The sequence below is a fragment of the Staurois parvus genome, unplaced genomic scaffold (genome assembly GCF_062004578.1).
Source record: "Staurois parvus isolate SC_StPar_1 unplaced genomic scaffold, SC_StPar_1.0 ptg000382l, whole genome shotgun sequence".
Classification (NCBI taxonomy): Eukaryota; Metazoa; Chordata; class Amphibia; order Anura; family Ranidae; genus Staurois; species Staurois parvus.
The window spans coordinates 1,245,321-1,272,931 of NW_028318178.1; the positions used below are offsets into that span (position 1 = coordinate 1,245,321).

A 27,611-nucleotide genomic window follows, 5' to 3' on the forward strand; every position below is an offset into this window, starting at 1 on the left:
AATAAGAGAGATTGAATTTCCCTAATACGTACATAGACAGCCATATAAACTGGGAGCAGAGTAGATAGGCTGACTCTGAGTTACAGTATCGCACCACAGTTCCACAGTAAGAAGCTCTGTTCCAGACTGGTTGGACAACAGTTGGAGGATACCTCCTGTGACCACTGATCTTGTCTTCAGGTCTCCAACACAAAGATGGACGTCGCATCATCCTCAGGGACCCCTGCAACTAGACTTTACTGCAAAATTCATCTGGAGATACAGTGCTATGAAAAATTATTTGCCCCCTTCCTGATTTTTTTTGTATATTTGTCACACTTAAATGATTCAGATCATCAAACAAATTTTAATATTACACAAAGATAACCCAAGTACATACAAAATGCAGTTTTTAAATGATGATTTCATTTATTAAGGGAAAAAGCTGTCCAAACCTGCCTGACCCTGTGAAAAAGTAATTGCCTCTCTTGCTAAATCATGAATGAACTGTGATTAACCAGGTATTGGAAAGCTAAGTTAAATTTCACTTGCCACACCCAGGCCTGATTACTGCCAGACCTGTTGAATCAATAAATCACTTAAATATAATCTGACAAAGTGAAGCAAGCTAAAAGATCTAAAAAAGCAACACATTGTGCCACAATGTAATGAAATTGAGGAACAGATTTTAGCTTCTGCTAAAAAAGTATATAATGTTTGGGAGTTATCAGTAATTTTCTAGCAAAAAAAATATCATTTTTACATGTAGGAGAGAAATGTCAGAAATGGCCAAGTAGGGAAGTAGTTAATAACTATATACTGTATATAAATAGATTCACCATCCTAAATCTAAGTCTCACAACAAAGACTGAAAAGCATATAAGATGGGCTAGATACCGCTACTATACTATGGGAGACAAAACAAATACACTATTAGCAAGAAGATTACCTTCTTTTAGTTAATTTCGTTTAGTTAACCCTTCAATGCAGCTCTTCCAAAATTGCATCTACATACTGGTCAGCCCACTCAAAACCCTCAGATTACCCTGTGGGAATTCTTTAACTTTTATACTAAAGAGGGAACACACAGATTTATTAGATGACGAATTCACTGAGGACAAGATTAAGTTGGCCATCAAAAGCCTGATTCCATCGAAAGCGCTGGGTCCCAGTTGCTTTTCTGGCCATTACTACAAGAAATATTCTGAGGTCTTGATTCCACATCTGTGTGCCTTCTTTAATGATCTGTGAAAAGGATCCTGCTTACCCCCTCATGAAAAGAACATATTTATACATGTTATACCCAAACTGGGTAAAGACCACGGGGATTGCACCAATTATTGTTTACTCATAAATGTAGATCTTAAACTCATGATGAAAGTTTTGGCCACCAGAATAAAATCTTTCTTGGCCCAAATATATCCAGCTCAATCAAAAGGGGTTTGTTCCCAACAGACAGGCCCCAGACCAAACCAGACAGTCGATATTATCTCAGCGATACATTCTGAATTGGATATTTGAGGTGTTAGGAGAATCATGCTATTATCACTTGATTTACAACAGGCCTTTGACTCCTTGTCATTGGACTATCTGTTTTATAAGCTTGAAAAATAAGGGTTTGATCCTAAATTCCTGACCATATGGAGAATGCTATATAGAGAACCCACGGCTGGACTATTGGTGAAGGGATATAACTCCCAATGTATCAATATACACAGAGGCACCCGCCAAAGCTGCACCCTATCTTCAATCTTGTTTATTCTGGCCTTGGAACCCATAACTATAAAACTCAGAACTAATGTTGACATACAAAGTATCAACTGTGGAGATCGCAAACACAAATGCACCCTGTTTGCGGTCGACATATTGATGTTACTCTTTTCCCAGCTCATCTCTATCCCTAATTTATATTCCAAGGATTTTAATAATTGGATGAAGAATCCCCCTTCATGGTTCGGCTGATTGTACACAATTAAAATTAACATTTTACTCAGGATATTATATTTGTTTAGAACATTTCTGGTGGGAATCAATATGCCTGCTCTTAAAAAGTTTCAACAGAAATTGCTAATTTTATAAGGGGAGATGATACCTTTCGGTGAAGAGGCGCGCATTCTATACTCCTAAATCGAGAGGAGGCCTGGGAGTTCCTGACCAAGCTAAATAATTTTACTGTGCGCAACTGGCAGGTAAAGATAGACCTGCAACTTTATGCCAAATTCTATCTTTTGCGTAAATTTATGGAACAGACTGGCTATGGGAGAGAGAGAGAGAGAGAGAGAGAGAGAGAGAGAGAGTGTGTGTGTGTGTGTGTGTGTTTTTGTGTGTTTTTGTCAAGGCAATTCTTGCATGAACATTTTTTTTATTATGTCAGGTACTTATATAGCGCCGTCAATTTACGCAGCGCTTTACATATATATTGTACATTCACATCAGTCCCTAACTCTCAAGGGGCGTACAATCTAAAGTCCCTAACTTACATTCATACATACACATACTAGGGCCAATTTAGACAGGAGCCAATTAACCTACCAGCATGTCTTTGGAGTGTGGGAGGAAACCGGAGTAGCCGGAGGAAACCCACGCAGGCACAGGAAGAACATGCAAACTCCAGGCAGGTGGTGGGGATTTGAACCAGCGACCTTAGTACTGCCAGGCGGAAATGCTAACCATTTAGCCACTGTGCTGCCCATATAAAATGCTAATTGCCTCATACAGAACACCCAAATAACCCATTTCCTGGCTTCTCTGGAATGCAAGTCTTATACAGTGCATTCACAAAGCATTCAGACCGCCTTTACTTTTTTCAATTTTTTTTTATATGTTGCAGCTTGCTAATACAGTTGTTTAAATTCATTTTTTTCTCATTATTCTACACTTAGTACTCCATAATGAGTAAAAAGTGAAACAGAATTTTAGAAATGTCTGTGAATTTATTAAAAATAAAAAACTGAAATATCACATTGGCATAAGTATTAAGACCCTTTGCAACAACAAGTTAGTTCAGGTGCCTCCCATTTCTCTTGATCATTTCTGAGATGTTTCTACACCTTACTTGGAATGCATCTGTGGTAAATTAAATTGACTGGACATGATCTGTAAATAAATGACCTCACAGCTGACAATGCATACTATATCATAAATTCAACTGCACTTAAGGTTCACAAGAGCACAGTGGCTTCCAAAATTTTCAAATGGAAGAAGTTTGGCACAACCAGGACTTTTCCAAGAGCTGGTCACCCGGCCAAACTGATCAATTGGGGGAGAAGGGCCTTAGTAGGAGAGGTGACCAAGTACCCGATGATCACTAACTGAGCTCCAGAGATCCTATGTGGAGATGGGACAAAATTCAAAAAGGACAACAATCATTGCAACCCTCCACCAATCTGGGCTTTATGGCAGAGTGGCTTGACGGAAGCCTCTCCTCGGTGCAAAACACATGAAAGCCTGCTTGGAGTTTGCGAAAAAGCACCTGAAGGGCTCTTAGACTGTGAGAAAAAAAGATTGTCTAGTCTGATGAAACTAAGATTGAACTGTTTGGCCTCAATTCTAAACGATCTGTACGGAGGAAACCAAGCACCACTCATCACCTGCCCAATACCATCCCAACAGTAAAGCATGGTGGTGGCAGCAGAGACTTGGAGACTGGTAAGGGTTGAGGGAAAGCTGAATGGATCATTTTCAATGAAAACATGTTTCACAGTGCTCAGGACCTCAGACTGGGCCGAAGGGTACCCTTCCAATATGGCAACTATCCTGAGCACACAGGCAAGACAACACAGGAGTGGCTTAGGGACAGCTCTGTGAATGTCCTGGAGTGGCTCAGTCAGAGCCCTGACTTAAGCCCTAATGAACATCTCTGGAGAGACCTGAAAATGGCTGTCCACCAAAAGTCCCCATCCAACCTGAGTAACCTTGAGAAGATTTTCAAAAAGAATGGTAGAAAATTCCCCAATCGACGTGTGCAAAGCTTGTTACCCAAAAAGATTTGAGGCTGTAATTGCTGCTAAATATGCTTTAAAAAGTACTGAGTAAAGGGTCTGAATACTTAAAAAAGAGGTGTGGGATTGCTTTTTTCCACAATTATACTTACCTAGGTGGATGTTGCACCTGTCCCCCTCTGGGTCTAAGTGTGAGAACTCAGTGATCACATGACCGTTCTCGCAGCCGCTCTCAGTCTCCGCTGTCTGCCCTGCCCTCCCCTCCGGGCTCACTGAAGCGCTGGACTGTGAATGGAGAGGGAGCCTCTGGGGTGGTTCCCGACTTTAAAGTTGGAATCTTTCCCCAGCCTGAACCGGCTGAGTGATGTCAGCTGACAGCCCACTGTCAGCTGCAAATGGGCCACAGGAGTGCAGAACGGACTGCACTCCTGTGATCCACAGGAGAAGTACAACCAAAGGAGCTTTAGTTGTACTTCTCCAATTAAATAAATGTGATATTTTGTTTCTTTTTAATAAATTCACAGACGTTTCTACAATTCTGTTTTTACTTTGAGTGTAATGAGTGTAGATTATTGAGGAAAAGAATTAATTTAAACAACTGTAGTATCAGAATTGAAAAAAGTGAAGATGGTCTGAATACTTTATAAATGCACTGTACATACTAAGTAATGTGTAATTGTAACACTTAACATTTAGTGCCTTTTCAGCACAGAAAGAAATAGGTCTGCCCCTGCTTCCTGGACTGCTAGATCTTGGTCCAGAGATGCCAGTTCTGCAAATCCCCAGGCTTTGCATTAGTATGTCTCTATCAAGCTGTAACATGTCATTATGGGGTACAGAGTGTAGACTAATGAGACAAAAATGAACTTAAAGCAGAGCTCCACCCACAAGGCGAAGTTCCAGTTTAAGCCTTTGTCCCCGCTCCCCATTAAGGATTGGCACCGAGGCGATCGGAAGCAGAAGTTGTCCTCCCCCCCTCTCTCCCTGTAGTCTTCTGGGACATGTGACAGGTCCCAGAAGACTATGGGACCATTCACAAAGCGCAGTGCTTCTTGCACATGTGCAGTGGGCACCCAGCTGTGAAGCCGCAAGCTGTTACAGCCAGGTGCCCACATTGAAGATGGCCAGTGAAACCAGTCGTGGTGAGGACACCGCTGGACCGAGGGACAGCTGTCTGTATTTTAAAAGTCAGCAGCTTTTGGTGATCTGCGTTTTCCCATTGGGTTTGCATCTCCACAGGCTTTTTGCTGGTGGTATGGCTGCGCTCTTATTAGGCTTTCAGATTTTCAGAGGCTTTTATATCCTATGATATGCTACATACGATATTTGACATCCCGCTTAGTGAACATTTTCACTATCGACAAATTTGACACTTTTTCGGTTCCCACTTTGGCTTGACGCCCTCACCCCCGATTACTTATTTTGAACGTATCAGTCATGACTCACCCAGGGGTAGGGGTCTTATCTCAGATTTATATCGCTCTTTATTACAGATCATTTTTCCCTTGCCCCCTTTGTATAGACAGAAATGGGAGAGTGAGTGTGGGGTTATGTTCTCCAATGAGGACTGTGTGGAGAATAGGAGAATATACGGTGGATATATACAGTTGTGTTCAAAACAGTAGCAGTCAGACATCACTTACCTGATCAATCACTGTTTTTGGTAGAAATGATATTTCTACATGGTAAATAATTTACTAGCAGGTGTAGTAGAGTAATAGAAATCCAACAGACCCAACAGTCATGACATGCATGCTGCTGATTCTGTGTAATTGAATCACTCATTGAAAGGGGCATGTTCAAAATAATAGGGATCAGGGTAGTGGTCCATCCCCTTCGGGGGAAGGACAAAGCCCTAAGTGCACTTTTTTTGTGGTGTTTTGCACTTGCACTTTTTTTGTGAACACTTACGGGTTTTTCGTACATTTGCGGACTTAAAAAAAAAAAAAAAAAAAGGTAGTGAATGAGAAAAGTGCAGCCAGGCAATCAGCATTTTCAGAAGGAGGCAGTGTACTCCCTCATGCCAGGGGATGCCAGTCTGGGCTGGTTTATCATGTTGTCCTGCGCCCTCCGCCTGTACACGGAGCCATTCCTCTACAACTCAGGGAGAGCTCCCTCCATAGAGGAGACCATGGGGGCTGATCACGTGACTCCCGCCGGCCTGTCACACATCGGGACGAATCTGTCGCTCCTAATGAGAAGTCTCTTGTGGTTTGTGGTCGGTCTACGGCCAGGCCTGGGGAAAAAATATCCGCGGACCGCACAGACCGGAGAACACAGTGTGACACGTCGTGGGCTCTGTCAGCTGGCTCTGGACTTTTCCTGACCGGCTTTCTGTGTGGAAAGTGCGGGCCGGAATCAGTCACGTGTCAGTGTCATGGCGGCGCCCAGTGGAAGCTTCACGATGACCCCCGGTGCCCAGTCCACCCCTGTCCCTCCCGAGGATGGCACCCTGCAGTACAGTATGATATTGGAGCACCTGGTGGGGGAGAAGAGGAGACCGAGGGAGGTGATCCCGGGGGGCCTCGGAGGGGTCCCCACCCCCATCAAATCCGATGAGCAGAAGATGATGGAGCGAGTGATGGAGAGCTGTGCCTTCAAAGCGGCCCTGGCCTGTGTGGGAGGTGAGTGTGAGGGGCCACGGGCCCAGGAGTGGTCCTAGGGTCTGGAATCATTCCTCCCATCATTGACATGGATCATCTGCTCCTCAGGATGGATAGTCAGGAGACACCCAGCCATGAGACATCTGTCCATACTACGTCCCACCAGGAGACACGTCTCTGTCCTCGGTCCCACCAGGAGACATCTTTCCATACATGGTCCTCAGTCCCTCCAGGAAACATGTCTCCGATCCTGGGCCCACCAGGGAGACACCCAGCCAGGAGACATCTGTCCATACTACGTCCCACCAGGAGACATGTCTCCGTCCTTGGTCCCACCAGGAGACATCTTTACATGGTCCTCAGTCCCACCAGGAAACATGTCTCCGAACCTGGGCCCACCAGGGAGACACCCAGCCAGGAGACATCTCTCCATCCCCAGTCCCACCAATGGACACGTCCCCAGTCCCACCAATGGACACGTACCCATCCTCAGTCCCGCCAGCAGACACACCCACGTCCTCAGTCCCACTGGGAGTCGGGCCCCCACCCTCAGTCCCACTGAGAGACATTTTTCCATTTATGGTCCTCAGTCCCACCGGGAAACACGTTTCCGAACCTGGGCCCACCAGGGAGACACCCAGCCAGGAGACCTCTCTCTCTGTCCCCGGTCCCACCAGGGGACGCGTCCCGATCCCACCAGGGGACGCGTCCCCGATCCCACCAGGGGACGCGTCCCCGATCCCACCAGTGGACGCGTCTCCGATCCCACCAGTGGACGCGTCCACCTCCTCAGTCCCACCAGTGGTCACGTCCGCCTCCTCGGTCCCACCAGTGGTCACGTCCGCCTCCTCGGTCCCACCAGTGGTCACGTCCGCCTCCTCGGTCCCACCAGTGGTCACGTCCGCCTCCTCGGTCCCACCAGTAGACGCGCCCCCGTCCTCGGTCCCACCAGTAGACGCGCCCCCGTCCTCGGTCCCACCAGTAGACGCGCCCCCGTCCTCGGTCCCACCAGTAGACGCGCCCCCGTCCTCGGTCCCACCAGTAGACGCGCCCCCGTCCTCGGTCCCACCAGTAGACGCGCCCCCGTCCTCGGTCCCACCAGTAGACGCGCCCCCGTCCTCGGTCCCACCAGTAGACGCGCCCCCGTCCTCGGTCCCACCAGTAGACGCGCCCCCGTCCTCGGTCCCCTCAGGAGACGCGCCCCCGTCCTCGGTCCCCTCAGGAGACGCGCCCCCGTCCTCGGTCCCCTCAGGAGACGCGCCCCCGTCCTCGGTCCCCTCAGGAGACGCGCCCCCGTCCTCGGTCCCCTCAGGAGACGCGCCCCCGTCCTCGGTCCCACCAGTAGACGCGCCCCCGTCCTCGGTCCCACCAGTAGACGCGCCCCCGTCCTCGGTCCCACCAGTAGACGCGCCCCCGTCCTCGGTCCCACCAGTAGACGCGCGCCCGTCCGTCCTCGGTCCCACCAGTAGACGCGCCCCCGTCCTCGGTCCCCTCAGGAGACGCGCCCCCGTCCTCGGTCCCACCAGTAGACGCGCCCCCGTCCTCGGTCCCACCAGTAGACGCTCCCCCGTCCTCGGTCCCCTCAGGAGACGCGCCCCCGTCCTCGGTCCCCTCAGGAGACGCGCCCCCGTCCTCGGTCCCCTCAGGAGACGCGCCCCCGTCCTCGGTCCCCTCAGGAGACGCGCCCCCGTCCTCGGTCCCCTCAGGAGACGCCCCCCCTGTTCTCGGTCCCCTCAGGAAATGCGCCCTCGTCTTTGGTCCCACCATGATTTATTAGATGTCTTGGTTGACAAATGGAATTGGTGCAGTTCCCTACCTCCTGCTTTCCTCATTCAGAGGTTTTCTAACATTTTGGGACAAAAAAATAACCTGTGGGAAGAAGTTAAGTACATATATTACCTCTGACTTCCACTTGAGGCCCCTAGATGGCAGTGACATAAGAATCCTGAGAATGACAAGTACCCTGAATCTCATAAGAGGACACTGCTGGTCTGTGATTGGAGCATCCATATTCCAGATTTGGGTTCCCCTTCATATCCAATCTCACTGGAAGGATTGCAATGTCATTTCTGCTTTGCAAAAGATGGGTAAAGCTGAGTATTAGTGGTGCACCGAAAGGAAAATTCTGGTGCCGAAATCAAAAATTCAGGATGCACTTGGCCAAAAACCGAAACTGAAATGAACAGTTTTTAAATATGAATATATATTTTTTGGAAAAAAATACACTTAATAAAATAAAATAAAACCACAATATATACCCCAATTTTTTTGTAAAAAATAAAAGATGATGTTACGGCGAGTAAATAGATACCCAACATGTCATTCTTTAAAACTGCACACACTTGTGGAATGGCGTCAAACTACAGTACTTAAAAATTTCCATAAGTGACTCTTTAAAAATCTCTATAGGTTAGCAGTGTAATGTTACAGAGGAGGTCTAGTGCTACAATTATTGCTCTTGCTCTGATGTTTGTGGTGATACCTCACGTGTGTGGTTTGAACACCGTTTACTTATGTGGGCGTGGCCTATATATATTCACCACTACGTGCAAGTACAGGGAGACGGGGACACTAATTTTTTTTAAATCTATTTAATTTTTTTTTTCCTTTTACACTGTCTCTTTAAAAAAAATTTGTAATCACTTTTATTCCTATCACAAGGAATGCATGCATTCCCTGCGATAGAAATAAGCAGTGACAGGTCCTCTTTATGGAGAGACATGGGGTCAATAAGACCCCACATCTCTCCTCTACAATGTAAAGCATTAGATCAGAAAAAGCATTGATATAGTGCTTTTAAAGAAAAAAATATGGCCTTGTTTACAAGGCGCTGGAACCGGAAGTGACATGGCTCTGGTCCTCCAAGGGCATAAAGATGGGTGGAGGCCATCTTTCCTTCACTAATCTCTATGCCCAGCATCGGGATTGTTCTGTGGTTTCTCAGGTAAGGCTAAGAAATACTGAGCGGTGGCAAGGGGTGCAAGCAGTGAAGGGGTGGGGTTATTTTCAGCATCTGTATCCGTGCTTATTTTCCTATCGGCCAGCGGCTGATAGCGGTGTTTTCTGTCGAAACATTTCAGCCACCAAAATTTCGGTGCATCCCTACTCAGTGTATGTGCTAAGTTATTGTCCTATGTTTTTTTTCCGTTACACCTAATACAGGGAATGCAGGTTTTGGAAAGGGGGGGAGGGATTGTTTTAGTGCACGGTCTGCTTTTATTAATGAGGAGGCATGCATTGGGGATATGCACTGTGGGTACCAAATTAGAAGTCTTTGCTTTCGCTGACATCAGCATCCAGTGTGGGATCAGAGCACAGGCTCAGAACCCACTGGGTACATCTCTGAGCGAAGTTATTCCACAAGTCACTGCTAATACAATGCCTCCCTAAAGTCTGCCTCACATAATAATCCCCAAACCTGGGAAAAACCTTTTTTTTTATTTATTTATTACTGATGAAGAGAGTGAGGACAGTTCAGAACCCCAGTCAAGGTTTTATTGCTGTCTGTGTCTCCATTGGGGTGATCCCCTCACATCACATAGAAAGTGAAGGAAACCTCTTCAACTGGAACACCAAAAGAAAACTATTTTATCTAGTAGAGTGGAGAAGGCAAGCGCATCCATCAGGTTTCTTTGCCGGTTTGTCCCCATTGGGATGATTTCACTTCCAGATGACAAGTTTCAGAACAGGAAATGAGGAAAAACCTTCCTAAAAGAGACAAATACAGCAGTTAAAGTGGTTGTAAAGGGTGAATATTTTTTTTTACCACCCTCAGTGTGCATCTTCCCCCTCAGCCAACCCCCCCAATAGTTATCTGAGCCCAATCCGATCAAGCGATGTGAAAAAAAGCAGAAAGAGGTTCTCCCAGGCCTCTGCCTCCTTATTGGCTGAGACACAGCCATTGTGGGGGTGGGGGCAGGCTGCGCTCTGTATGTCTCGCAAGCTGCTTGCTCTGGGACAGTCAGCAGGGGCAAGGGGCCTGGAGTGCCAATGGGGGACCCAAAAACAAGGGGGGTCAGGGCAGGTAAAGCCATTTTTGTTATTAACCACTTGCCCTCCATAGGATTTACCCACCCTTCCTGACCAGGCCATTTTTTGCGATACGGTGCTGCATTACTTACAATTGTGTGGTCATGCAACACTGCACCCAATTAAAATGTATTTTTTTTTTCCCACTGTGCCGGAGGGTAAGCGGGACAGAACACACAAGGCAGATTGCAAACACTTAAAGCTTTATTGAAACAGACAACAGTCACTCAGTGGGGAGTAGTGCAGAGAGAGAGCCCAAAGTACTTTGTAATTCAGCCCCGGTGGGCAAAGTTAAAGTCTCTACAGCAGTTTGTAATCCAACAAGGAGGTAAGAGGCAGTTCATAAACAGGTCAGATAACACAGGAGAATTTTGTAGTCCTGCCCCGGTGGGCAAAGTTAAAGTGTCTACAGCACTTTGTAATCCAACAGGGAGGTAAGAGGCAGTTCATAAACAGGTCAGATAACACAGGAGAAGCATACACTCACGCAGAGCTGATGTGATAGTCCCAGATAGAGCTGGCAGCGTCTCAGGCAGAGCTGGTGTGTTAAGCTCAGGCAGAGCTGATGTGGCTTCTGGGGTCCCCCTTCCTCCAGTGGGGCTCAGGCAGAGTCTGGGCCACTAGAGTCCAGCCGCAGCTGGATCCCTCAGTGGCTGCACAGCAGAATGGCTGATAAGGAGAGACCAGCACTGACCTCTTAACCCCCCCCCCCCGGAGCAGGACAAGAGGTGGAGGGGGGTCATTAGCAGGGTGACAAGGGGGGAAAGGCCTTAATTGAGTTTGTGGACATTTGGACGACAATGGAGAGGATGGACCGGAAAGGAATTACAGTAATTGAATTTGCAGCTGTAAACAGGAGGACAGTGGGGAGGATATTCTATTTGGGCAAAACTGGTTGGACAGGATGGACAAGGAAACAGTAATTAGATTTGCAGCTGTAAATGGATAACAGTGGGGAAGAATATACATTTGGACACAAACCAAGATGGACAGGGAAGGAAACACAATAATTGAATATGTAGCTGTAAACGGGATAACAATGGGGAGAATACACTAATTGTCAGGAATGGACTTGCCAATAGTGGTGGGACTCACCTGCCTTGTGGGCTGCAGTACCAGGGCTGGCCAGCGGGTGCTCTCAACAACCAGAGGTTCACTTCTGCAATTAGCCATTACCTGGGGCTGATTGCAGGTGTATTTAAGGGATGGCCAGACCTGCAATCTGTGCCTTGGTGTGTGTTTTTCCATGGGCCCCTGTACCTTGTAACCTGCATTCCTGTTCCTGTTTCTGCCTGACTTGTTGCCGACCCTGCCTGATCCTGACCTCTGCTGACTTCTCCTGTTTGATCCCTGGCTTGTGACCCTGACCATTCTCTCCGCCTGCTCCTCCTGTACCTACCTGCCCGATAGTTATTGACCCGGCCTGCCTGACTACGTTGTGCTCTATATGTGTATGTACCTGTGTATCTATATCAGTTTAGGTTTGGGTTTGTTTCACCTTGTATGTATTTGTGTTAGCTTGGGGTTTGGTGCACTGCGTTTATATTTGTATTGTTAGTCTTAATAAATTGTCTTCTTTATACCATATCTGAAGCCTGCGTTTCCCTGTGTCAGTACACACATCTCTGGTCATACCCGCATCTCTGACACTAATTGAATCTGGGACCTTTTGTGGAGGGCTCGCGTTAATTACAACTAGGGGCCTTTAGCACACAGGAGTAGAATACTAATTGGAGGATGCTCTTCCTATGGCCAGGAGGGATTAATGAGGGAATTACCACTTCCCGACCAGCCGTTGCATATAAATGGCCGGACGGTGGCAGTGCAGGGTCGGGTGGCCGTTTATAAACGCCCTCCCCGCACCCTGCTTGTGTGCGCTCCCTGGGAGCGCGCAGCACCGCGATCCGGTGCCCGCTGTGTCCTCCGGACACAGTGAAACACCGATCGTCGAACGGGACCTCTGTACGAGGTCCCGATCATGTGATCACTGATTGGCCAATCAGTGATCACATGCAAAGTAGTAAGCAGGATGTCACTTGTGACATCATTGCTTACTACGTGTGAAATCTGTGAATGATCACAGAGGTCACATGGTACAAGCCTATTCACAACAGCCTTGTACCATGTGACAAGCTGTGACCAATCACAGCTCACTCAGTACTTCTCAATGAGTGCAAGAATGCACACAGAGAGAAAGAGAAATGATTGCTTTTACATCCTATATGGGTGTAAAAGCAATGTGTAAAAAAAAAAAAAAATCTTCATCACCCCCCACAAGTAGTACAGTGTCACCATGGTAACACTGTACTGCTAGGGTGACAGTATGTAAAAAAAAATAATAATATAAAACAATAACATAAAAATGTTTAAAAATTATAATTTTTGGTTATAAACTAATTTGGATTTTTTTTTTTTTACTAAAAAGATAACGGAATAATTTTTGGCAAAGATTTATGATGAAATATTATTTATTTGCAAAATTTTATTAAAAAAAACACTTTTTTTCAAAATTTTTGGACTTTTTCATTTACATAGAAAAAAAATAAAAATCCCAGCGGTGAATAAATACCACCAAAATAAAGCTTTATCTGTCTCGAAAAAATGGTAAAAAATTAATTTGGGTACAGTGTTGCATGACTGCGCAATTGTCATTCAAAGTGTGATAGCGCTGAAAGCTGAAAATTGCCCTGGTCAGGAAGGGGGTAAAAGTGTCCGGTCTGGAAGTGGTTAATAATTGGGGACATTAAGCAGGAATTAATAATTGGCCGGGCCCCTATACCGTGACACCCACAAATAGAGCTTTCTTTCTAACTGAACAAAAATGCAGCAAGCAGGACTTTAAAAAACACAACTGAAGCGTAAAAGACCAGTGTGAAGAACTTCATAGAATTTAAAGGGATGTGTTTTTTTTTCTGCTTTTCTTCCTCTTTTTTTTTAACTGAACAAAAACAGATTAGTGTGAAAGTAGCCTTAGACATAAAGATTGAGGCTTGGCCCCTCGCCCCGCTCCCGCCTTACTGGCTGTGAACTTCTAAGCTAGGGGTCTCCAAACTTTCAAAGTAAAGGGTCAGTTTACTGCCATTAAAACTTTAGGGGGGGGGGAGGCAGACTGTGACCAGTGGGACTAGAAAATGTCCTGACATCGTTGGGAATAAACAATGCCATAGGCTTGGTGGTCAATGGGATTAAAAAAATGACATCATTGGTGTCAATGGGAGGAATGGTGCCCCATCATTAGTGTCAAAAGTGCCCCAAGAGCTGGATAAAGGCAAGCAAGGGGCCAACTCTGGAGACCCCTGCTCCTAAGCCACTGAGGAGGGAGAGAGCCACTGCTCTCGTGCACATCACTGGATCAAGATCAGGCTCAGGTAAGTATTATGGGGGCTGCACTCGGAAGGTTTTTTTTTTTACCTTCATATATAGAATGCACGAAGGTAAAAAACCTTCTGCCTTTACAACCACTTTAAAGCATACCCTTAGTAGAGATTCAAAACTAACAGCAGAAATGAAGGCGCTGATTGAATTTGCTCAATCCTATATAAAGTGTTCCTCATTTAGTCCCAGTAGTGAATCTGTTCTTTATCATGTGTTCTCCCTTTTAATTAATTGTTATTTATTTCTTTTTTTAAAGGTTTTGTCCTGGGTGGGGCCTTTGGCGTGTTCACTGCCGGCATCGACACCAACGTAGGTTTTGATCCTAAGGATCCTTATCGCACACCTACTGCTAAAGAGGTGTTGAAAGACATGGGACAGAGGGGAATGTCCTACGCCAAAAACTTTGCAATAGTGGGTGCTATGTTCTCCTGCACAGAGTGTCTAGTAGAATCGGTATGTATAGTTCTCTTAGTTGTTGTTTGAGTTGCAATTCCAGTTATTAAATCGTGTTCAGATATATAATCAGAATTTCCTTTTCACGTGATGGAATAATTGTAGCGAATCTTCACCACGTAATTTATTGTTTGAACATAGAGTACTCCACTGCTTTTGTAAATCTGCCTCAATGTGTATTTACTTCACAAAAAGGACAATATTAATATGTTTATTTTTGGTTTGAATGCAGAAGAGTACTTTTTATTTAAAGTGATTGTATAGGTAACAAAAGAAAACAAACAAACATGGTATACTTACCTGCTCTGTGCAATGTTTATGCACAGAGCAGTTCCAATCCTCTTCTTTTTGGGTCCCCTCACTGGCTGTCCTTGCTCCTCCTCCCTGCTGAGTGCCCCCATTAGCAAGCCTCTTGCTCTGGGGGCACTTGAGCAGGCTCATTTCAAAGCCATTCTATGAATAGACATTGTCTATTCACACACAGAGCATGGCTCAGCCCCACCCCCTGCTCTCACTGCTTTGTGAGCCAATGAGGAGAGAGAGACCTGAGAGAGCTGCTGCTCTCATAGATATCGCTGGATCAAGATGGGGCTCAGGTAAGTATTAGGAGGGCTGAGGGGGGAACTGCGTCCAGAAGGTTTTTTACCTTAATGCATAGAATGCATTAAAGTGAAAATTCTTCTGCCCTTAGAACCATTTTAATCTTATCGTAGGCCTAGCCAGGATTTTATACAGAGACAGGTGATGCTGATCAGCCCAGTAAGAATGTTTTCTTTGTGTTGTTCCGTGTAGCAGTGTGGAAAAACTTTGAGGACTATAGTAGTTTTTGGGAGAAAACACTATTGGGTTCCCAGCACCAGTGGAAAAGTCCAATACATTGTCATTTGTGTGTGGACACTGCTTCTGCTTCTATTGTTGCTGAGCATGTCTGAACCCAGAAACATGCTTTTCTTTCTTGTTCAGTGAGGAACACAGTCTGAGGGCCAGTTCACACGTGGAATTGCCCAGGAACCGTGCAAGTCACATGCAGCTCTGTGCAGTGCAATTTCAGCCCATTCATGGTACTTCTGTACCATGCAATTTGGGGCTCACAAACTCACTGCATTTGGGGGTGTCAGTAATCTAATACTGACACCAACTGAACATTGCACCTGCAGTGCGTTTTGCACACGGTGTGGGAAATGGAACATAAACATAAACTTTCCGCACAGCGTTCTGGTGTGAACCGGCCCTTAAACTTTCATGTTAAACTGCTGCCTGCAGGAGGATTAGGCAGTGGCAAACAAACAACTGTAACCCCTACCCACTTCCAGCATGTCTCATTTTTTTTCTAGTGTCCTAGGAGGATGAACATCTTTTCTACAGTTTTGCTATGCTTAGACTACATTTTTGCTAGTACCATTTTTTTTCAGGCAAGATTTTCTGTATTTCTGCTGAGCTTCAACTCTTCCAGTGTTCCGGCAGTCTTCCTCAGCCAGGATTTGAAGTACCTTTTATAATATTTGTTTTTTTGTGTCCATTTGTCTACCTAAAATAGGATATCTGTGCGGGGTTTTTAATAAAACAATGTACCAAGTAAGAGTGTTTTACTGTACATCCTTAGGTAGGCAAATTCACATTGCGTTTGGCAAGAAAAAGTCATCTGGGAAGTCATCTGTGAAGTGTAAACGACTTTTATGCTTTCCTTGTGACCTTTTCCTGTTTTTAGATGTTCCTACTTTAAAGCAGGTTTAGTTCTGGTTATGTGTGTACATGCACATACATGTGTTTACAATGTGTTAGAATGATGGAATCCTGGACACAAAGATTTCTACTTTTTCTAAACACATTTAAACTAAGCACACCTAAACGTTGTGAGTGAATGACACTATTGAAACATTATTTCGTGCATTTATATGTGATAAGAAATCTCCTCTACACACATATAAAGGCAGGTTTGACCGGGCCAGTGTGAATTCTTAGTTTAAGGTAACCAACACATACTGACGTTGCTAAATTTGGGTCTGGGCGTCCATGACCTGTGGTCATGAAAGGGTTCACACTATTAATCTCTTGGAGGCTGCTGATTTCTCCCCTCCAATTATTGCCCTATTTGTTGTATAACAGGGAATCCTGAACTCACATCCCACCACTGCTGCTAACACATATGGATGCACACAATGAGTTGAATAGAAGTCATAAAGCAATGTGGGGGCTGAGTTTGTGTTGCTGATATTTTTAGCAGTTTCCAAACTGAGCAGAACACTGTGAACCCAAGCATCATTCATCTGTAGAAATAATGTCATTCTGTATTCATTCTACGTCTTGACACAAAGCTCTGCTCTGCCCACACACTGGGGACAATTACACATCCCAGTGTCACAGCATTAGGTTATGCTGATTGGGTTTGGATCATATGATTTGACAATGGATTAAGTAATGCATACACAACTTGCTTACGTAGGCTGCAGGTATTGGTGGGGAAGTAACTGGACATTGCCAGTCTTTTCAATAATGTATATAAAGACATGATGCTTCATCCATGCTGGATATCTCCAGCCTATTTTCACATTTTGGCAGCCTGGATATTTCAGTGCTTAGTTTACACTTAGTGCAGTTTATAGTGTGTCTTAGATGTCTATATTGAAGCTCTCCCTTAGAGATTGAATGTCTTTGGCTAAATTTACACTTTTGGTTGGGTGGGGGCAGTAAAAACAGGCAGTCACACCATGTTTTTACCACTTCCAACCAGATGTGGATATACACATGCAGCGCATCACAGCACAGCAAAAATGATCCCCCGGTTGTGTTCGCAAACTGCCACCCATTCAAGTAAATAAGGGCTGTGGTGTGGATTGTTAGAGGTTAAAATAGGCAGTGACTAAGCCACCTAACACCTCCTCACTGCCTTGTGCCCTCTGAAGAAAAATATCCACTGCGGATCACTCTTTAGAGGTTTACTGCTAGTGTAAATGAGCCCATTCTGTGCAGCGGGAAACCTGTAATAATACCTTTCCTGGCTGTCAGGTCAATGCAGTGTTTTCAGTACTTTCTGTGTCATTGAACTGGAAAAAATATTTGCAGATAAGGAGTTCTAACTTCATTCTGGCTTTCCCAGTCTACATGCTTGTTTGGGTTATTGCCTCAAAAAGTAGTAAACAGCCATGCAGTGTAGCAGAAGGAGGTCAGCAATCACAGGCTTCATATTTCTCTCAGTGAAGGGATAGAGCTGGCAGACTGCTAAATACACAGCTGAACTACGTACAGTATATATGTATGTGTGTTTTGCTCAGCCAGTCTTGTGATTCACGCAGTGAGTGAGGCTGTGTCTTAGAAACCTAGTAGAAGTAATTAGATGGCTTTCTCTTGCAGCTGTGCACTTATTTTAACACTTTGATTCCAATGACATAAGATATGTCTTCGGCAGTGAGAGTTACCCTGCAGATTAATGCCACTGGGATTAAAAAGTCCACAAATATGAAGGATTTTGAGAGTCTTGACTGAATGCTGTGTTTGGGAACCTAACCGTCTCATATTTAACTTTCTCTACCTGTTTGTTTTGTGTCACTGTACAATGTAGCCAAGTCTTAGCGTAGATATCCTGTTTACAAGTTGTGTTTTTTCATTTTAGTATCGAGGGAAATCTGACTGGAAGAACAGTGTGATCAGTGGCTGTATAACAGGGGGTGCAATTGGCTTCAGAGGTGAGTGATGATGGTTTATGGGGCGTGTGAACTTTAACTGATCATGCCTTAAAGTGACACCAAACTTATCCTTATTTTCATCTCTATGGTCTAAGCCAGGGGTCTGCAACCTTTAAGACATAAAGAGCCACTTGGACCCGTTTCCGAGAGGGAAAAAAAAGACTGGGAGTCGCAAAACCATTGCAACATTTAAAACAAATCCGACACTGCATATATTGCAAAAAGCGCTCTGGTCATGAAGGGGGTTTAAGGGCCCAGTAAGCAAAGGGTTAATCAGGGCCACAGTGTATCGTCATAATCACAACCATAGCCTTAGGTCAGTGGTGGGCAACTTTTTTTTTTCAACTGAGCCAAATCTCGCCAAAACCACGATTGAAATTTATTTTGAGAGCCACATTTTTAAAACTGAAAATACATCCCCCATATAGTAATTCATCCCCCATATAGTAATTCATCCCCCATATAGTAATTCATCCATCATATAGTAATTCATCCCCCATAGTAATTCATCCCCCATATAGTAATTCATCCCCCACATAGTAATTCATCCCCCACATAGTAATTCATCCCCCACATAGTAATTCATCCCCCATATAGTAAAATACATCCCCCATATAGTAAAATACATCCCCCACATAGTAATTCATCCCCCACATAGTAATTCATCCCCCATATAGTAATTCATCCCCCCTATAGTAATTCATTCCCCATATTGTGTCAATTCACTTACCTTTGCTCCGCGCGTTCCTCTCACCGTGTTCCCGCGCCGTTCCGGTCTTCAGGGCGAACTGTGAGAGGAGAGGAGTTCGTCACGCTGCCCCGCCTACATCCTGACAGCCAATGTTTGCCACGCTCCGCGGGCCGGATTAAAAGGTCCGCCGGGCCGTAGTTTGCCCATTGCTGGGCCAGCTGCAGAGTCCTGACTTTTGGGGCGGCCGCCCGAGAGGAGGGAGGGGAGCGGGCGCCCGGCACACAGAAGACCCTATTGCAGGGGTGGGCAAACTTTTTGACTTGAGGGCCGCAATGGGTTCATTTATTGGACCCGAGGGCCGGACCAAGAGTAGATGAATGATGTGTATGTGTCATCCATAGTAAGTATAGTAATATTCCCCCATAGTAAGCATAGTAATTCATCCCCCATATAGTAATTCATCCCCCATATAGTAATTCATCCCCCATATAGTAATTCATCCCCCATATAGTAATTCATCCCCCATAGTAATTCATCCCCCATATAGTAATTCATCCCCCATATAGTAATTCATCCCCCATATAGTAATTCGTCCCCTATAGTAATTCGTCCCCCATAGTAATTCGTCCCCCATATAGTAATTCATCCTCCATAGTAATTCATCCCCCATATAGTAATTCATCCCCCCTATAGTAATTCATCCCCCCTATAGTAATTCATCCCCCCTATAGTAATTCATCCCCCCTATTAAGTCCCCAAGTCCCCCCTGTGTCAATTCACTTACCTTTGCTCCGCGCGTTCCTCTCGCCGTGTTCCCGCGCCGTTCCGGTGTAGCATGAAAATCTGTCTCCTATGAGGATCTGTCTCCCTCGACGTATCTGCGCATGTGCCAGTTTCAGGCATTAGCAGCCGATCGGCGATCTCCGGCACATGCGCAGATACGTCGAGGGGGACAGAACCTCATAGGAGACAGATTTTCATGCTACACCGGTCTTCAGGGCGGACTGTGAGAGGAGCCTAGCGGGAGCCTAGCTCCGCGGGCCGGATTAAAAGGTCCGCCGGGCCGTAGTTTGCCCATTGCTGCACTATTGCCTGTCACCTGGTGGGCAGTGTGCTCCGGAGCCGCAGCCAAGGTGAAAAAGAGCCGCATGCGGCTCTGGAGCTGCGGGTTGCCGACACCCGGTCTAAGAAATCAGAAGCGATGAGTTACTTCTGGTTTCGGTCTAATGTAAACAAGCCGTTATGGGCCTGTGAAAGCATTTGATCAAACTGATCCTGATTTGATCCGATGCTTTTAAGGACAGAGAAGAGATCTGAGGTCTAATAGACCCCAGATGTCTCAGTAAGAGAACCTGTCATGGCCCATGCTATCACAAGAGATGTTGTTCATCCTTCGTGATAGCAATAAAAGTGATAAAAAAAATTAGAGACAGTGTAAACAAAAACAAATTAAGAACACCAGACCTCCTGTGTAACTCTTAACTGGTAACCTGTAAAGGCTTTTAAAGCGCCGCCTATGGAGAATTTTAAGCACTGTAGTTATTGCCATTCCACGTGCATACACAATTTGAAAGTGCAACATGTTGGGTATCTATTTGCTTGGTGTAACATCATCTTTTATATTATCCCAGACAGTTGGGAATATATAATGTGTTTTTCTGCATGAAAATGTATTAAAGTGTATTTTTTTTTTATTGCATTTGAAAAACCACTGCACAAATACCATTGACATAAATTAAAAGTTGCAACACCCATCATTTTATTCTCTAGGGCCTCTGCTTAAAAATTGATATATAATAATTGGGGGTTCGAAGTAATTTTCTAGCAAACACGGTTTATATAACCAGGTACGAACCTATATACAGTGAAGAAAATAAGTATTTGATCCCCTGCTGATTTTGAATGTTTACCTGCTCACAAAGAAATGGTCAGTCTAAAAATCAAATGGTAGGTGTATTGTAACACTGAGAGACAGAATGGCAACAAAAAAATTCAAAAGAAATGCAAGTCTAACAAATTATGCACTGATTTGCATGTTCAAGCTGAGATTAGAAGCAGTTTCTTAAAGGGAGTGCTGCTAATTTTATTTTGTTACCTGTATAAAAGACACCTGTCCACAGGAGCAATCAAACAATCAGATTCCAAACTCTCCACCATGGCAAAGACCAAAGAGCTGTCCAAGGATGTCAAGGACAAGATTGTAGACCTACACAAGGCTGGACTGGGCTACAAAACTATCACCAAGCAGCTTGGTGAGAAGGTGACAACAGTTGGTGCAATCATTCACAAATGGAAGAAACACAAAACAACTGTCAGTCTCCCTAGGTCTGGTGCACCATGCAAGATCTCACCTCGTGGAGTGTCAATGATCATGAGAACAGTAAGAAATCATATGTGAAGGAAACAGTAACAGCAAGGAGCTTGCATTCAATATATATTTCTTGAAAATACTGCGCTATGGGCTTCCTTCTTTTTGACTCCTTGTGAGCGGATACCTGTACAGAGCCCATTCCGGAGTGAGGCCTTAGGTGCTGCAAACTGCCCAGGGTAAGGGGATCCTTAACAGTTTGTGACCAGACCAGGCTGATCCGGTTCTGAAGAAGATCTTCAGTAGACATCTTTGAGATTTACATATGCTTATATGCGCATAAAGGTTGCCCATCTGGTGAGTGCGTATTACTAACAATTTCACGGCACGTCACCAGGATGTTATAAGGAGCACTTATCTGAGATCCCCTCAGATGGATCATCACTTCTAAGCACGTTATATGAACTGTTTTCAGAACTGTGTATAGTTATGAACACTCAGCACATTGGTAGTGCTCACTAATATCACCTTTAGTTTTGCATTTTGCTCTTTTGTCACTTTATATCCACATTTGGGTTTAGTGAAATTTATGTGTTTGCATACATTTGAATTTTGTTTTCAGGGATTCCAGCACCGCACCCCTTTTGTTTTTCTTGCTTAAACATTCAAAATCAGCAGGGGATCAAATACTTATTTCCTTCACTGTACTAGCCTACAATATATAATAGTATATGTGCAAAGAAAAATAGATCAGTAAATATACAAAAGCAAAAACATTCATATATCATAACAATCAATATTAGATTGTGCAAATACCTAAAAGGTGCTAGTGCATATATGGACTATGAATAGGCAAAAGTGCAAGTGTATGTATAGGCCATAAATTAATCAATAGATAAATACATAAATGTGTAAATAGATGTCAATGTGGCTACATCAAAGTAACCAATAAATATCAGAATAGTGCAAATTAAAGTGCAAAGTCCATGTGGATTCCATCCCAACATGTGCCAAGGACAAACAGCAGGTGTTACTCCATGGGACTCCTCCACCATGAATCACAAAAGTTGTTGATCTCCAGAATAACAAAGATCAATATGCGCTCAATGCGTGTATTGCTTTAAGAGCCATCTATTAGGACCACTGCAGTCATCCAGAACTTCAGCTAGCTGAACAAAAGGGTTGCGGCATGTTTATCCTCCAAGAAGAAAAAAAAGGAGCCAGCATAGTGTTACATAATCAATTTATATATACTTATAATGCCGCGCTCCTACTATAAGTACTTAATCACATATTATGTGTCACTCATCTGAATAAATATATAAATAAACTGAATAATGATAATTAATAGTATGTGATAAATGTGACATATAGATCCATATGTTAAAAATTAAACCAATAAAGTGCTTGATTATACCATTTGTGCTTAATCAATAATATCAATACAATAGATTGTGCAAATATAATACATATAGTGCATGAATAAATTAAAAAGTCTTTTTTTATAAATTAGTGCAATGTGCAGGTGAACTCCTTAATCCCTCTTTCCAGGTGCCGTGTGGTCTCAATATGCGCTCACCTTGATATTTGCCCAAATAAATTTAGGCAAATAAACTTTTTGTCCTTCCAGGACTGGTGGGATGATGCTCCTATATATGGTATTCCAAATGGAAGTGAAGGTCTGCTCAGATCCTCTTTTTATCTCCTCTCACTCCATACACATAGCCACTCATGGATGGACCTTTGGAACATATGTGAAAATCTCCTATTTCCCCTTTTTTTTCACGACGCATCGTTGCATCGGAGAAGCTCGGCGATTCCAGCAGAGGCAGACAGAGAGGCAGAGAGCATTACCAGCTTTTGCATTTCTGTACCAGATAAGTGCCATATACTGCTATATCACCGCTTCTGGCAACAATAAGCTACTCTCATATAAAAGGATAAGGCACCATGGTTTTTCTTTTCTCCACTTGATTTATATATCCAACACTGAGGAAAGGTGGATAAGAGGAGGAGGTGTCCCGAGGAGGGGAAATAGGAGATTTTCACATATGTTCCAAAGGTCCATCCATGAGTGGCTATGTGTATGGAGTGAGAGGAGATAAAAAGAGGATCTGAGCAGACCTTCACTTCCATTTGGAATACCATATATAGGAGCATCATCCCACCAGTCCTGGAAGGACAAAAAGTTTATTTGCCTAAATTTATTTGGGCAAATATCAAGGTGAGCGCATATTGAGACCACACGGCACCTGGAAGGAGGGATTAAGGAGTTCACCTGCACATTGCACATTGCACTAATTTATAAAAAAGACTTTTTAATTTATTCATGCACTATATGTATTATATTTGCACAATCTATTGTATTGATATTATTGATTAAGCACAAATGGTATAATCAAGCACTTTATTGGTTTAATTTTTAACATATGGATCTATATGTCACATTTATCACATACTATTAATTATCATTATTCAGTTTATTTATATATTTATTCAGATGAGTGACACATAATATGTGATTAAGTACTTATAGTAGGAGCGCGGCATTATAAGTATATATAAATTGATTATTAGACACACAACCAAGTGAGTTTGTGAAAGTGTCAGCGCACCCAGTATAAAATCTAGGTTGTTTATAATTACGAATAATACACTGAACACCTCAGTCATAGTAGCTCACAAGTATTCACTTTTATTTTTAGCATAGTGTTACACCACCACACAGGTTCTTTTATTTGTACTCGATACCAGTGCCCTAGATATATATAAATAAAGAACCAGCGCCACGGAAATTATATAACACAGTAAGCTGCAAAACCTAGCCTATAAAATTATAGGATATACAAAACTTCAATAAAATAGGTTGCGCTAAAATACATGCAAAAATATAACAAGAAAATAAATAACAAAACAATAAAAAACAATATTATAAATCAAAATAAAATCCAGCAAAAACAAAAAAGTCCAAAAGTTCAAATAATCAATAATGTCCAAAATAATTCATCACCAAGTAAATCCACCACCAAAAATGGTTAAATACAACTCACCAGAGTAATATGCTGATTGTTGAAAAACCAGCATATAGTACTTGTTATTCTGGGAGAAATGAATAATATGGTGACAACAACACTGAAGAAATGAGGGATGAACTCCAACAGATGATGTGCTGCAAAGTAGAAAATCCACTCCAAAGGTGTTTTAGTATCCAAACTGAGAGATGATCAGACCGTCACTCAAAAGAAAAAAGTGAACAATCATGGTGCAGTATGTTTTAAAAAGCATCAAACTTTAATGAAGAAATGCACTTACAAGCAAGGTGTCCAGACTGACGCCAGTATAGACAGCATGTGTAATGAATATAGGCGACTCAGACCCAGCCAAACATGAACATGCTACGTGCAGACAAACCAGGAGTATTCTGAACCTCACATCCAAAGGCACTGCCCTAAGCTTTTCGTCATCGACGTCCTCACGGAGCGGATCCACTCCGCGAGGACGTCGATGACGAAAAGCTTAGGGCCAACAATGAAAAGCTGGGTCAACAATGGATTCAAACCAGAAATTATGGAAAATTATTAATCACACTACCATCAATGGAGTGCCTCCCAATACATCCCCCAGTGTCTTTAGTGTCCAATAAAGTGCATATATCTGAACCCCAAATGTCTCTGGTTTTCTTATTTCTTTTTCACAAGATAGAATTCCAATTCTCAAGAATTACATAAATCTACAATGTACAGGCACTTACACAGTCAGGGAGACAGAGTACACAAGTAGAGAACACCACAGCTTCCAGACATGGCAGGTGTGATGACATCACTGACTAAGTCATGTCCACATATATGCACTAGCACCTTTTAGGTATTTGCGCAGTCTAATCTTGATTTGTTATGATATGTGAATTTTTTGCTTTTGTATATTTATTGATCTATTTACTTTTTTTTGCACAGATATTACTATATTGGCTAGTATATAGGATGTGCAACTGTTCATACAAACAGTTTTTTTGGTATTCAAACATTCAGCGTGCTGCACACTAAGCGCACAAATAGTTTCTTCATATGTAGGAATTTTCTAGCACCAAACTGCAGATTTTTACATGTAAACAAAAATAGGCCTGATCTTCAGTTGGTTAAAGTATATGTAAATTCAACAACAAACAACAAACATGTAATATATTGCAAGTTGTCATGTCAAGAACCCCCTGCCTCTTTTACATTAGATTGGACCACCTGCAGCCACTCTACACCCTGGTCAGTAGTCCAGCAGTCACACTCCAGCCTCTTCTCTCCTTGGCCTTCAGGAAATGAGGTTGGGTTGCTTCTGCATTGTTAGAGGGTATCACCTAGAGCAGGGTTTCTCAACCAGGGTTCCTCCAGAGGTTGCTAGGGGCTCTTGAGCAATCAACAATTTCTGCCCCTCAGATGATTCCCACTGACACCATTGCTCTTTTTAGCTAGGGGGTAATTCTTCCCATTGACCATCACACTAATATATCTTGAGTTGTAGATATCGTAACATTAAGCAAGGGGTTTCCCAAGACTGAAATTTATTTCAAGGATTCCTCTGTGTCGAGAGAGGCTGACTTAGAGTAACGACCCCACACGTAGTGCTGAGAGGCTCATTTCATAGTCTAAGAAGCCCATGGAATTTAAATCTACGAGCAGCATTATATCACAATATGGATGGACATTAGATGGTTTATTCCTGGCCATGCCTGGAATTATAGCTCTTATGATTCCCCTGTATGTTGTGTTGCACATATTTTCTTCCTTTTATATGCTATGATCAGAACTAAAGTAAATATTTTCTGTTATGAAATATTGGATGTGAACGTTATGTTTATTTTTTACCCAGTGAGCAGGTGGAGCTTTAGGGCCCTTTCATTGCAAGTTATTTATAAAGATCAATAGGCTTAGAGGCAAGAAAACACTGAACTTGATGAGACAGAGGAATGATCCATCATTTTTTCACAGGGCAATGCAAAGGCAACTGTGAAGCTACTTCTGCTGTGCTGTTTCTTTAGCTAACCTGTAGTGCTTTGGGAATCCTTTGTCATGTATTACTTGCTATCTGTAAAACAAAGATTGTATGAATAAAGTAAAATAAGTAAATTAAACAAGTTTAAAAACTAATTTAAATGCAATTACAGTTGTACCAAAGCATTATAGTTTGCTTTTAAATGAAAATGTAATTACCAGTTCTAGATATCCTTTGTTCAACATACCCAGAACACAATTTCTTCATCCACTAGTAGTTCTGCTTCTCTCTCTAGGGCTCATGCACACTGGACGCTTTGCCGACTCTCTTTTCTTCCTGGCTGCAGCGTTTTGGCAGAAAAAACACCTTATGCTTGTAAAAGTGTGTAACGTGTTTCGACTCGTCAAGCGCTTGGACGTCAATTCATTTCATTGGCCAGAAAACTAATTGCCCTTGAAATTAATCACGCTCAAGCACTAAAAGTGCCCATCGTTGACGTGTTTAGACACGTTGACAGGTGTTGAGTGTTTTTTCTGCCAAAATACTGCTGCTCCTGGGTGCACTGGCACTGGGTTTTTTCCTGCCTTTAAACTCCCCTAAAATCTTCTGTGTGCACTGATACATAGGCTAACATGCAGTGGCGTTTAGAGGCAGAAATAGAAAGAAAAGGCACACACCCCTAGGAGCAGCTGAAAAAACATCCTGCATTCATGAGGCCTAAGTCCTAAATACAATAAGTAGGCCTGATGCCTAATTCTTTATATAATAATATTGGCATTGTGCTCTCTTACAGCTGGACTGAAAGCTGGCGCTATTGGATGTGGAGGATTTGCTGCTTTTTCTGCCGTCATAGACTACTATCTGCGATAGCGGATTTCTGCCATCAGATGGTGCTGCTGCATCATGGACACTTTATAGAAACACTGCTGACCAATGAGCATACCTGCAACAGGGACTCTTCCAAGAAAAGACTTTTATCAGTTGGTTTGTCAGGAGATGATTCCTTATGATGAGTGGAGACATCCCCTATGAAGAGTGTTTGAGTATTATATGATGATAAATGTACAGAAATATGTTATTACATGTCTTACATAACACTAGATTTTCCAGTGTGTTTTTTAATACGATCTCTGTATTTACATTGGTTGCTTCACGTTTCCTATAATCATTAATAGTTGTGATTTATATCTCCCAAGAATTTTTGGGTATTTGCCTCATCAGTAATATATTGTTCTATTGTGTCAGCATAGCTGCTAGATGTGGATGTTGCTGCATTCCCACCATAGAATACTGGTGTATGGCTTAAGGCACATGTGTCAAGCACAAGGCCTGCGGGCTGAATCTGGCCCACCAGGCCATTTCATGTGGCCCTTGCACCTTTCCTGCAGCATCCCCCTGGTCTCCACCCCCACTTTGTCTTTGCAATCAGCAGCAGAGAGAAGGACAGAACTTTCCCTGGTCTCAGCATTCAGCAGACTTCGGCAGCTGACTCCAGTCCTCCTCTGGTCCTACTCCAGACCCTGCACTTTCTGCTTCCTTGCTCTGTTCCCAGCTTATGCTTGGCAG

General features: G+C 43.6%; 1 protein-coding gene across 1 annotated transcript; it reads left to right on the forward strand.

Annotated features, from left to right (window-relative positions):
- Window positions 1-6,169: 6,169 nt before the first annotated feature.
- TIMM22 (translocase of inner mitochondrial membrane 22) lies at window positions 6,170-27,142 on the forward strand. Its single transcript, XM_089685738.1, has 4 exons — window positions 6,170-6,544; window positions 14,184-14,380; window positions 17,991-18,063; window positions 26,839-27,142. Exons 1-4 carry the CDS (start codon window positions 6,298-6,300, stop codon window positions 26,913-26,915), a joined length of 594 nt encoding a protein of 197 aa, XP_089541864.1. The 5' UTR covers window positions 6,170-6,297; the 3' UTR covers window positions 26,916-27,142.
- Window positions 27,143-27,611: the final 469 nt, after the last annotated feature.

Coding starts and splice junctions, on each gene's coding strand:
- TIMM22 (XM_089685738.1), top strand. CDS start 6,298: ATGGCGGCGCCCAGTGGAAGCTTCACGATGACCCCCGGTGCCCAGTCC. Junction 6,545..14,183: donor GGCCCTGGCCTGTGTGGGAG/GTGAGTGTGAGG, acceptor CTTTTTTTAAAG/GTTTTGTCCTGGGTGGGGCC. Junction 14,381..17,990: donor CAGAGTGTCTAGTAGAATCG/GTATGTATAGTT, acceptor TTTTCATTTTAG/TATCGAGGGAAATCTGACTG.